This window comes from Lathyrus oleraceus, chromosome 5, assembly GCF_024323335.1.
Source record: "Lathyrus oleraceus cultivar Zhongwan6 chromosome 5, CAAS_Psat_ZW6_1.0, whole genome shotgun sequence".
Classification (NCBI taxonomy): domain Eukaryota; kingdom Viridiplantae; phylum Streptophyta; class Magnoliopsida; order Fabales; family Fabaceae; genus Lathyrus; species Lathyrus oleraceus.
The window spans coordinates 292869921-292883560 of record NC_066583.1 but is presented as its reverse complement, the minus strand read 5'-3'; the positions used below and the strand labels follow the sequence as shown (position 1 = coordinate 292883560).

The 13640-nt window shown below is 34.0% G+C and overlaps 1 protein-coding gene across 1 annotated transcript; it reads right to left on the bottom strand.

Moving 5' to 3' along the window:
* Window positions 1–12164: 12164 nt before the first annotated feature.
* On the bottom strand, window positions 12165–12878 carry LOC127088189 (LOB domain-containing protein 12). Its single transcript, XM_051029107.1, has 2 exons — window positions 12623–12878; window positions 12165–12520 (listed from the first exon to the last, which is right to left on the bottom strand). Exons 1-2 carry the CDS (start codon window positions 12782–12784, stop codon window positions 12200–12202), a joined length of 483 nt encoding a protein of 160 aa, XP_050885064.1. The 5' UTR covers window positions 12785–12878; the 3' UTR covers window positions 12165–12199.
* Between the last annotated feature and the right edge of the window lie 762 nt (window positions 12879–13640).

Below are 13640 nucleotides of genomic sequence, written 5' to 3'. Positions count from 1 at the left end.
ATTAGTGAAAAACGAAGTGATATATAACTCGTTTCAATGAAGAACAAACATGTTGGGAAAATGACATTTGATGAATATCTGTTGAAGAGTTTCGATGAATATCAACTTGGAAATCGCCTAGGGTTTTTTGCAAAATGAGAGTGACGAAATGACGTTTGAGCGTGGATAGGTAAATGAAAAGTTAAAACTAGCTAGATTTTCGTATGAAGTATTTCGTGCAATATATGTGTCACGTCATTTTTATATAAAATCCGACGTGACAATGTTAATTAAAAATATAAAATATAAAAAACAAAATATCGCCATATTTTGGAAATTCAATTAAAAGATGTATAACGTCGGTTTTTTGTATAACCGAGGGGTTTGAACATATCAAATAAAAAATTAAAATAAGATTTTGAAAATAGTATTTTGAAATTGATTAATGCAAAATATATCACCTCTCAGTTGGACCATATAGTCGAGGTAAATACTAATAAAAAAAATAAAACTGATAAAAGTGGAACTTGAAAAGGCGCCAAGTGAAAAATACTAACTAAATAACTCGAAAAAAAATATAAAATGCAAAGACTGGGTGTCGAAGTGAGCTCCTTTATAGCTATATTCCCTCCCTTTTCTTAAAAATCAAGGTAAATGGTTTTTTTTAATGAAACCAGACTCTCCTAGTACCTATACCCTTATTTTTCTATTGTTCGAGGTGTTAGCTTCGTCATAAAAAGAGTTATTTGTTGTAGTGTTTGTTAAGACTAAACTTAATCACCATTAGGAATGATTTTGATGTAAAAAAGAAAGATTTAAAAGATTAAAAAAAGTAACAAAGAATTCCTAAGAAATAAAATAAATAAATAAAAAGTCTATTCTAAGGGTGCATAGTTGGAAACTCGGTGTGTATAAGCTATTGGGGTGTTGTGCCCAAGTGCATGGCCTAAGATTATTTTTATTTTGTTATTGTTTTCAGAAGTGGGGGTGTATGGACCCCGAAAAGGTGCACTATGAGTAAAGGCCAATGTGCATTGGATTAAGCCCGTGAGAGAGGTCAGAAGGGAGAAAAAAAGAGAGAAACACTCTCTCATTTGACAATATCACCTTCATACTCATCTCTCCCTCCTCACACTCTCTCAAGGTCGCCTGAAATCGTCGTCGTCATGCCGAAAATCGCTTCTGGCGGCGGCGCAACCCAGAACGCGTCTGAACCACCACCAAAATGCACGTCTTCTCACCCTCATCTCGAATCTCTCCTTAAGCAAAACATAAAAAATAACCTATATCTTGAATCTACAAGAGATCCAGAAAAATCCTAATAACAAAAGTTCAAATTAAATGGTAGGATAGCAAAGAATCATGCAAATAACTTAGGGTTTTTACTCAGGGCATTCCACATGACAACATGATAACAAGATTTTTATGGACATATAAGGGATTTAAGCTTTGAGACCTTCCAACGAAGCGAAGGTTTGCTCCGGTGAACGTTTCAAAAAACTTGAAGATGATAAACAAACCTAGAGAAAGAAGGCCAAATGCCCAGGTACGTGTATCCTCCCTAATTCCTTGCGTTTAAATCAATCTCCTTCTTCCACCCCTTTCTTTGAACTTGTTGTTGGTGTTGAAATGTTTTTATTGTTCTTAGTAAGACAGGAAGAAGAGTGGTGGCAGTGTAGAGATTAGGGATTATAGATTGAGACTTGCAGAGATGGGTGTTGAAGATGATGAGGAAATTGAATTATGGTGATGTGATGGAAGATGTAACTTAATTGATTTAGAGCTTCAACTTGAAGCTCTGATAAATGGTGGATTAATGAGATTTGAGTGAGGTTTGAGGAGGTTAGGGAATGAATTTGGCCGAGCTTTGTTAGGGTAAAATTGATGGATGATGATGATGATGAAGGTTAGGTTTATAAAGATGAGTGTGTGAGGAAAATTGGAGGGAAATGAGGTTTAGGCAGTTATGTGAGATGCAATTCTAGCCTTTGGATAATGATCTTAGGCTTGAGTTTATCAAGGGTAGAGGATGAATTTTAAAAGCTAGTTAGGTTTTAGTTTTTTTACGTGAGAAAATTGGGAGGGATGTGCTTCTTTTACATTAAGTTTAGTTTGAAAAATGAAGTGGCAATGTGTTAGTTTGGTAGTTAGATATTAGTTAGGTTTAAAACCAATTTGAAGGGAAATTCAAATGCAACGACAATTTGGTAATTTTGTTATGGGACATGTGGCAGCTAGCAGTTATAGTGCAGTTAGTTTGTTAGAGATTTTGTTGGAAGTTAGGAGCTCAGGAAGCAAGTTAGTTACTAACTTGAGGTGTAAGTTAGTTTGCAACTAACTTGAGGTGGGTTAAGGGTGAGTTAGTAGACTGTTAGTTAATTGTCATGACAGTTGGGTTTTATGGTTTTCTTGTAGTTAGTGTTGGTTAATTAACTGAAATTGATAGTTAGTTATACTTTAGGCAGGGAGTTAATTGGATTTAAGTGGAAGTTTAACAATTAGGTTAGTTTAGCATATGTGGGTTAACTTGGGTAAAAGACTATCATGACAGTTGTGGTAAGATTGTATGAGCATGTTGTAGTTTGAGTATTATGACAATGTATGTATGTATACTTATAGCTTATGTTTAACAATGATGCATTTGAGATTTTATGGATCTATTATTGTACCTGTCGCAACTGGTGCGAAAAAAACAACCGGCGAAGGAAAAGAAACAGAAGATTCGCCACCGTTCGTTATTTATCCCAAAGGAGGGAAAGGAAACGATCGAAGAAAACCTGAAGAGAAGGAAAAGACAAGGTCTCGCAACCAAATCTAGGGTTCGGGAGTCGATTATGCGAAGGGAAGGTATTAGCACCCCTACGCATCCGTAGTACTCTACGGGATCCACTCTTGTTGTTCTAGTCTAAAGGGTGTAGGTATATCTAATGTACTATGTACTAAAAGAAGGTTGAAAGAAAATGAAAATGACTCGCAAGGATGTCGCATCCACTGCCTACGTATCTCATCTGAGTATGAGAATCAGAGTCTTCGTAGCTCGGCTACCTATGGGTGAAAGAGAAGTGTGCTCGGTAAGACATCGCGTCTTATGCCTACGTATCTCATCTGGAATGAGAATCAGAGCAAAACGTAGTTCAACTAACTACAGGCACAAGGGTCTCGATTGCAACTAGGGCAAGAGAAAGGGAAGGTCTCAATCGCAACGAGGGAGAGAGAAAAGAATTGCAACAAGGGCGAAAGTAAACAAGGATTAGTTGTTAGTTGTCAGTCAAAAAACTCGGCAAGACATCGCATATCGTGCCTACGTATCTCATCTAAACATGAGAATCAGAGTTGTCGTAGTTCGACTAACTACGGGTTAAGGATTGCCATCTGAACATGGACTTACAAAAGAGGACACCAGCTGTGTCAAAGGAAAGTGGGCAATGTGTTCAACGTCCTAGCAGTAGGTGTCGCAGCTCGCTGAATCGAGTCTTAGGCAGTTATCTCTTTGCAATAGAACGGACTGACATGCCACAAGATCGGAGACGCACGAAAGGTCTAAAAGTGGGGAAGCTCTGCCCTAGAGTTATCATGCAATGTGGACCTATGTGTTAGGATTTACAGAAGGGAACATCTACCTAATGTTAGCATGCAAAGAATAAGGGGATTCTACCTATGTTATCATACAAAGGGTTCTACCTAATGGGTGCTACCTAAACGGAATAAGAGTCGACGGATGGAGCAAGGAGACGAACCAAGGATAAGGGTAGATGGCGATGCCTGAGGCAATCGACTTACAGGTAGATGGCGATGTCTGAAGCAACCGACTTACAAGAGAAATGGCGATGCATGAAGCAATCGACTTACAAAAGGATGGATGAATACGTGCTGGTTCTGTTAAGTTTTGAAAATGATTACTCGACGTTGGATCGAGCTTTTGATCTTGTTTTGAAATGATTATCGAATGTTCGTTTTAATTCTTGTATTAACAGATGAATAAAGAATGAAAGAATAAATATTATACACTTCATGGGAGAGGGGTACATTTTTTATGAATGGGGATGGTTCATGGCAATTAAACAATAAGAATATATGCCTCATACATCATACAAGTAGGCAATGTAAGAACAAAAATTGTTCTACAACAGATTCCATGATTTTGATGATAACAAAGGATGAAACCAAAAATGGCACCCTAACGAAAAGTTTCTAAGTGTGCAGGGTTCTATAGAAAGAAGAAATAAATCTGATGATGTCATCAGATGCAAAATCTCAAGTATCAGAAGCATCTAAAGAGGAATCTCATTCAAGAAGCTCTGACTCTGGACAAAACTACAAAGTATCAGAAGCATCTGAACATGAAGTAAAGTCTAGAAGCTCTGACTCTGAACTAATGCCCTCTGTAAACTCTGGAAGTTATCAGCGCCATCTGAACTTTCAAGAAATAACATCAGAAGCAAGATTCTCCAGATACACGAAGACTCTAATCAGAATTGTTAATCATGATGAAGTAACGTTTAAGCCAAGTTAAAGTTCTGCAAATGGATTTCCTCAATTAGAAAGAGACGTTAATCTCCACTTCCAAGAGAGAAGATACTAATTGTGGTAAGTAGTCACTTCTAAGAGAAAAAGTCTACTGCAGAAGCTATTTATGGAATGGCGTAACTACATCTTTATATCCAACAGATTCAACTCTATTTCAACACTACTTCAACTCCTATATAAAGAGAAGAAATCAACTTTCAGTAAGCAAGAAATAAACTAGCCAAAACTATACTGAAATTATATCACGCTCAAGAAAAACATCTTTGTTCTTCAAAGATTTTCACTAAGCTTTTGCTTATCAAGTGAAAAATTTGTTCTTAAGTTTGTAATATTTGCTTTCTTAGAAGCACTCTAGATTACACATCTTGTATCTAATTTTTATTTGATTTCCTCAAGTGACTCTTTGCAGTCTGTAGACTTGAGAGGACTAAGAGATTTTCTTCTCTCTTAGGGGTTGTTTGTAATCTTTCAAGATTAGTGGATTAAGTCCTTGTTGAAGGCGAAATCACCTTGGCCGGGTGGACTGGAGTAGCTTTGTGTTATAAGCGAACCAGTATAAAATCATTGTGTGATTTCATTTTGCAAAAAGCGCTTATTTTTCAAACAATTCAAACCCCCCCTTTCTTGTTTTTCTCACCTTCAGGCAACAATTAATCAAATCAGATAAATAAACAAGTGTATAATCAAATCAAAGAATCAAAGAATGAAATAATGGAGCATTAGACAATGCATGGGAAGTATGAACATGTTACACAATCAAGCAATAGAAAGCATGTATGAAAGAAACAAGTATGACAGGTAACAGATGGATCAGACAGATGAAAAGATGCACAAAAGGGTTCACTGAATAATTTAATCAGGAAATGAGGTAAGGATCAAATAAAATCAAGATATAAGGCCTCTAATACATGGCATATGAGATGGACAAGGGAGGATCAAAATATCTCTTCAATTGCCATAAGCAATCCCTAAGTCAAACATCGATCATAAAGAAGTCAACTGAAAAATCGAGTCAACTTAAAAAATACCAAATAAATAGAAAATTAATCAAGAAAATTATGACAAATTAAACTAAATAAGGTGGGGTCAGGACATCATCATCCCCCCAAAATATTTTTAAAATAATAAAAATCAGTGCATGAATTAATTAAAATAAAATAGAGGTCAAAACAAAAGTCAACCAACCAAACTAGGTTAAAAATAAATCAAAAATCAATTGAAAATGGGAAATAAAATTCCAAGAAAAGGTTAGGTTGACCATGGGACAATGGTCAACCTTCACCCCAAAAATCAAAAGCTAAAAAGAATTTTAAGTCATAAAAATAAAATCAAGAAAAAAATGTGTGTTAAAATGAACCACTTGAAATAAATAATTAAAATAAAATACTAATATTAAATAAATATGAAAATAAAAATTAAATAAAATTAAATAAGACATTAAGAAAAGTGAAAAATATTTTTAGGTATTTTTATGAATAAATAAAATATTTTAAAATAATTAAAATCAAAATAGAAAAAACATGGAAATTAAAAAAGAAAATGAAAATAAATGGATTGGTGCTGATGGGTCTTGAAAGGGAGGTGTGGGAAGCAGCTTGCGCAAGGCCCAGTCCAAAATCATTATTCAGGGCATGACGCACATTAAATAATGTTTTATTAAAAAACTCATATGACATTGTTATCAATTGGTCAAGTCTCATTAAGTCACTAAAAGACAAAAACGCATGCACGGCCAGGATTAGAAGATGCACGACAGATCTAACGGTTTTTTAAAGCGCCACGTAATCATCTTCTTCCACAAACCAAACCCTAACCATGCCATGCTCATGCAGCCACGTGAAAACGCAATGAGTTTTTCCAATCTTCCAATCAAGAATACAAACACTATAGTGCACCAAATGACATGAAATAAAAACCAAATATCAAGTACGAAATGTGTAGATTAACATGGTATCCTTGTTTGAATAAAATGATGACTTAATCATGGAGCAATGTTGTCAATAAGGTGACAACATGGGCACGAGCTAGGGCAAAAAATTCAGCATAAACCAATATCAATAACACAAGCATATGATTGACCTTGTAAATAATCATGAAACAAACATGGGCATATGGTTAGCATGGCAAAACAGTAATGAGCATAGATGAACATGATGATGATAATGATGAGCATGGTAAGAAAGCATGGTATATCAATGGATGGCTATGGAAGATGAGTGATAGAGGGTACCTATTGGAGGCTTGGTCCACTGCCTCTTGATTATAGAGAAAGTGGAAGAAGAATGATGCTTCCTTTGTGCTTCAAGAATCTTCAACTTGAGGGCTTGATGAGAAGAATGGGATCTGACCTTGCCTTGCTTGCCACGAAAGTTCCAATGCCTCTTAGGTTTAGGGTTTGCAGCCTCTTAAATATGTGGATCAAATGTTTAAATGGGCTTTGAAACAATTGTTATCCATAAGAATAAAAATGCAAAGTGAGGTGTATTAGGAATGGACACATGATGTTTGGGTTATTTTGGGCCAAACTTAAGTGAATGGATATCCAATGCATGGCCAAATGAGGTGACAAAACGTGGGCTGGTTTGCAGCATGGCTTGGCAAGCAAGAAATTCATTCCAAGGTGGTGACTTTGTGGCCATGTAACTTGATGATCAAGCTACCAATTGGTAAGACAATGCAAACAGTAGAAAGATCTCATGGAGTATGTCATCTTTCATGTTGAGCATGAATGAAAATGATGAATGGAAGAAGGTGAAAAATGGTCCTCAAGTTCAGGTCTCACCATGCAAAACTGATTGGGCCAGCTAGGCCTAAATGCTGCCTAGAAAATCAAGTCATGATGCCAACTTTAAGTGAATGCATCTCTCAAACCATGGATCTAAATGAGATGATTCCAAAAGGATGTGAAAGAGGACATGGAAAGGTACAATTGTTGTGAAGAAAACATTTTCAAATGATGCCTTGAAGTGCAAGAAAACTGGCCAAGAAGTCTTGACAAACTTTGAAGATTTTTGGACTTAGAAATTTTTCTAAGTATCCTAAAAAAAAGTCTCACTTTGACTAAGCATAACTTTCTCAATCTTGATCCAAATGGAGAAAACTTTATATCTCTAGAAAGCTTGGAAAAAGAGGAACAACTTTCATATTGGAGAAATTTTCAAATGGAGCTTTTATCTTGATGGAAAATGGGCTTAAAGTGAGTGCAACAATCATGAAAACTTGCCCTAAATGGAAAGTCAACCATTTCCAAATTAAGTAACTTTTCCAATTCCTGATTAAATGATGAGTCCACGATCCAAACTTAGTCAAATTTCACATGTAGGCTCCCCTAGGCATGAATTTTGAGATTCCACTCTCAAAAAGTCAGGAGTTGACTTTTCTGGCTCTACAGTTGACTTTTCCCAAACTGTCTGATTCCTGATTCCAATGATCAATTGAAGCACCTCTGGCTCAAATAAAAAGCTGATTTTTTGTATGTAGACCCTTGTGGACATATGGAGGGCCATGGAAAATAGTTTCACTCAAAGAATTAGAAATAAACTGATTTTTATACCAAACCCTAGTTTAGGGCAAAATTGATCAGGAATTGATTGCACTGTTTGCCAATGGATTTTTTTGAGATAATAGTGAGTCTTCCTAGGCCAAGATGCCTCTCCGATCATGACATGGATGAGATCCTTTACTTCCAATCAAATATTTCCTGTTGCAGATAGCCATGAAACCCTAATTTCCTGATTAAATCCAAATGAACACTCTGATAGCTCTGAATCCTTCACTGATGAACTGAGGACCATAATAAGATACCTGGAGCCCCCTGAGCCCTTTGAGACTTGTATACTTAGAGAATGAAGTCCAATCCTCAATCTTGATTTGTGTGGGCTCCTTCTGTTAAGGAGTGATCAATCAAGACCTGATTTCCATGTCACTAATGCAGTATGCAATGAGTATGACCTAGTATGATGCCAATGAAGTGTAAAACATAATCCCATGCTTCCCGGAAAAATGAAGGGTAAATTTTGGGGTATTACAGTACCGTTGCAGTATAATGATGATGTATTCTAGGTTGTTATGTATGTATTATGAATTTGATGGAAATTGAATGGTATGTTGTGGATTGCAATGTGTATGTTTGTATGAGATGAATTCTATGTGCATTTGAATTGCATGGCATGATTGTATTGACTTTGACTTTGTGCTAGGCTTGAGTTGGATAGTGCATATGTTGCATTGCATTGGTTTTCTTGAACTGGATTGTATTGATATTGAATTGGATAATGTGAAATGTCATAATCATTTATGTGTACGGTTTGTTATAATATGCACATGTTATGGATTTGAGGTGTATTTTATGATGATGCATTGTTTGGTTATGTGGTATTGTGTAAACTAGTTTTAGGTGTGCTTTTAATAGGTGATGATGGATTGTGCATAACTTGATATGGCGTTGATGCACATTGGATCATGCATAATCTGTCTCCTTTTTTTTTGCATTGCCCTTGGTTTACTTGTGCTATGTATATGTACATTAAAATGTTATGGGTTTGTTCGAAATTGTGATGTGGTTTGGTGCAGGTTGAACATCTGGTACTGATGCAAGATCATTCATGGAGTTAAGTGGTTTGTCATGCCAAGGTCCAAGCCATACATGGAGATTTTGAACTCATAATGGCCAAGGCATGATGCATTAGCTTGAAGATGAATGAATATGTTTGAAGATGACTTGGAAATAGGCCTAGGATCAACTTAGTGTTAGGATCAAACTTAGTCTACAGTTTGACCAAAAATCAATGATAGGTCAAACTTAGATTTTTTCATGTAATGTTCATTTTGCTTGTAATTGTACTTATATTTGACTTGGAATTTTGACTTGTATTGCAATTGACTTTGTAACTACAAGTAATAAAATACTTTTCTCTCCATTTTGAATTTGAATTCTTTTTTAATGCTTTGAATGTAAGGATCAATATCTAATTGAAACCATAACGAAAGTAGTAATGAGCAAATCAACATGACTTGGTCAACAAAAAGTCAATCTTCCATGGTTGACTTTGTTGACCAAAAGTCAACTCTTGTATGAATGTCTTCAGTCTCTTCCTTTTCCAAAAATGCATCTAAAATGTGTCATAATCTAACTTGAATAATAAAGCCCTAATAAACAGAAGTCAACCTTCCATAGTTGACCTTGACCAAAAGTCAATTGAAGCACACTCTTTCTTCTTTTCCAAGTAATAATCTCAAATGACTGGAAATTCATAATATCTTGTTTCATAAGTAACAATAAGAGCATCAATCATAGTCATCTGACCAAATCATCAATATCCCAAATGTTCAGACAATCAGTTGAAATCATGAATCTTTTGGATCAATGATGTTACCTTATGCACGTGAATGATGTTTGAATGATATGAATGACTTCTAATACATGATTAATAGGCAGATGTATTCAAATGAACAAGGTCATAAGTCAGATAAATTGAATAAAAGGGTAGGGAAATTTTTGGGGTATGACAATTTCCCTATGGGAAAAACCAACATATATTGTCTTAATTCATTGTGATAATATTATGACTACTGTAAATTGAGAACCATTACTAAAACGGTAAGAGACAACAAATTTGCCACAAGAACATCACGGTTATAAAGTTTCTATCTAATGGTGATGTTAAATCGATTGTGCATGCATTGATGAAAACTTAGTTGACCATTTAACAAAAATAATCGCCAGAGAGAAAGTCCAAAACACATCTAAGAGGATGAAACTATTGTCATTATATGAATGAATCGCTAATAATTTTAAACCAACATAAAATATTCGAGAACCGAAGAATTAGGTTCAATTGGTAATAAGTTGTGAACTAATATGAAAAAAAAATGTGTTATTAATCATGATTCATGAGGCAGTTAGAGGTTGGAGTAATATAAACTTTTAATTAAATATATATTTTATATGGAGTGAATTATCTAACTATGTGATTACTCTTGATAGATTCACTTTTGTAGATGTGAAAGTTTGGCGGCTTCCTATAAATTCTTAGATTCTTAGAGTTCTCACTAAACTAATATATATGTGCATGGTCATTATAGCACAAGTTTATTGAGAATATACCTTGAGAAAAATTTATATGTTGGTATGATGTTAGAGCACCTTTATTTATATACTACTTTATAGAATAATTTGACACTAATTCTAAAATTTATTTTAAATTCAAGTAAAGGATTATTGAAATATTTCAAAATATTTAATGTTGAAACATTTTTCAAACTAGGTCTTAAAATACAAGTGTGGGTAGTGAATTAAAAAAAATCTGTAATTCTAACATCAAATAACTTTCACATCTTTTAAGTGTTTATATAATAGATGTTGTCTTCTTGAAGATGTGTCCCAAACGGTTTAGAAATTTTCAAACAGAGTGATGTCAATTATTAATATTATGCGCGGTCTATTTGGCCGACTTAACTCAGATTTGGGCTTAGCTTGATATTGGTCCTATTTTTTTAGTATTAGAAACTTTGATTTTTTTTAAAAAGAAAATTAAATTTTAATTTGAAATGTCATTCCGAACAATCAACTTTGACTGAAAAAGTTGTTAATGATTTTATTTGGTCTTTGATTTGTTGGAGCATTTGGAATGTTAGAAATAATTTGGTTTTTAAACGTTCCATTTGGAATGTGGTAGAGATTTTATTGATTATTAAATCAATTGGGTGATATTGGATTTCTATTTTGTCTAAGGGAAGTATAAATATTAATAGAGAATTATGGTTTGCTAATCCTTCTAGTTTCATTGGATTGTAACTTTTTTCCCTTTGTATTGGGTTGCACCCCTAGTGCATATTAATACAAATGCTTATAAAAAAAATAAAAATTGAGTAGACACTTTTGAATTCTCTCACCATCAATCTCGTGTGATCGTTTATGGAAAATTTTGCTATGAATAAAGATTTCCAATCACTTCTCGAAAAATACCAAAAACTTTGAAACTTTTCTTTCTTTCATTATTTTTTCTAAATTCTTTGAGTGTTTTGAGTAATTAGTTTTCTCTTTTTTAGTTGTTGAATTTTCCAAATATTTCGCGTTGCCTTCAGAAATTCTTTTCAGAGAAAAGTTGTGTCTCGAAAAAATTTCTCGTGTGATTTAACTGTCATAATATATTTAAAATGATATCTATAAAAAAATGATACATTTTTAAGACTTTATAATTGATAATCTATTTATGTACTATTTTTAATCACTGTCCTGAAATATCTTAAATAGAAGAATCTAATATAATCGACATCTTAATCAATACCAAATTTGATGACATAAATAGTTTTTTAAAACATTTTAAAAACAACAATTTGATACTTGTGAGTTGACCTAAGCATTACCAAGGGAGAGAGTATAATTCTAGTATAAAACAAAATGATTTTATGCTTGTTAAACATGTTAGTCGTTCCGTAGAAACAAAACATAGTAGTAAACCAACGATCAGAATGTTTGCTATTTTTTAAAAAAGACCACCGACCCTCGTCTGAAAGCATTAATGTTAAAGCATCTTAATCATTAAACTAATAGTACTTATTCACTTATTTAGAACACTCTGAATTACTTCATCAGTACATAATCACGTGCCATAGTTGACTCTAAAACCGCATTAATTCCTATATCATCCAAATCATTAAAAAAATCAAAAAGCATGTGAACAATTTTCATTCAAGAAACCACGTCATAACCAAAAACACTCTCTCTTGAGAGAGAATCATGATGAATTACATTGCTTGAAGAAGGAAAGTTATGATCAAGGACCATTCCCATTTCTGGAATTTGCGTTACAGGCTCATCATCATCATGATGTTGCATCTGGATATAGAGTATTTCTGCTTGTGCTACTGCAAGCTGCATTTGAAGCTCAGAAACTTGGTTTTGAAGGTAGGATATGGCTCCAACACAACCATAAACAGGATCCTTCACTCTTGCATAAGCTTCATACACTAAACTGCTTACTGCATCTGTTCTTTGTTGAACAGGAAGTTCCTGTAACATTGTACAGCATGTGATGTGATGTGATATCAATCAATAACCTTTTTCACGCAAAAAAAAAAAACAAAAATACTATTGTTGTTGCTATATTTTTACCTGGATTATTTTGCTGACGTTGCTGGCACCAAAAACCTTGTGAACTATTGCAAACTTTTGAGGATCATGGGAAGGGAAATAAGGAGCAAAGATACAATCCTTAGCACAACGGCGTCTAAGGAGCTTGCATGAGGCACAAGGGGAATGAGAATTACCACCCATTTGGATAGTTGAGAGCTCTTTGTTTATAAAATGAGCGACAGAGAGACTCTATTTATATCATTTGTGAGACTATAGCTCCTACTTGTGGAAATAAATATCATTGCTATCACATATCAAATAGAATATACTCGACTTCTAAAGATAATGATTTTTATGGAATAAATTGATTTTCAATAGTTGTATTAGACTCGATCACAAATTTAACAAATATATTTATAAGTAGAATTATTTTCATTTTATAAAGATGAATTAAGTGCAATGTCAAAACAAGAATAATATTGCATCAAGAAATATAGAAACTATTGCAATAGATATGATAGAAAATAGGTGTAAAAAAATATGGGATATTCATATATATTCTTGTTATTCAAATCCCTCTTTTATTTTTCTTTAAAAATTTCTCTTGTATACTTTCTCTTCTCCCTTTTTTAAGCGTTTACATTTTTTAAATAACAAAAAGAGATTAAGGTCCCAAAATAAAGAAACAGAGAGAAGCTAAAAACATCTAGAAAAGAATGTACCAGCAGAAAAATCAGCTAATAAGGTTAGGGAACTATAATATGGAGTAACATAGTATATTCATAAAGGATATAAATAAGTGCACACACTATATAAGATATGAAAATATGAGTGTACATCAAAGTCGTCTGAAATATTTGGAGGTTCTGTATAGGTTGATTACGATTTAATCTGATAAATATTTTATGAGATACCGTTTAACTGTAATTTAATTCTAAAAAATTTGAGGTCATGTGCGATAGTCCGTCTTACACGCCCTTAAAAATGGTCCTGATGCACATTATACGGATGTCAAGTTTTTCTTCCAGCATACTTTGATCTCACACCCTCTATACAT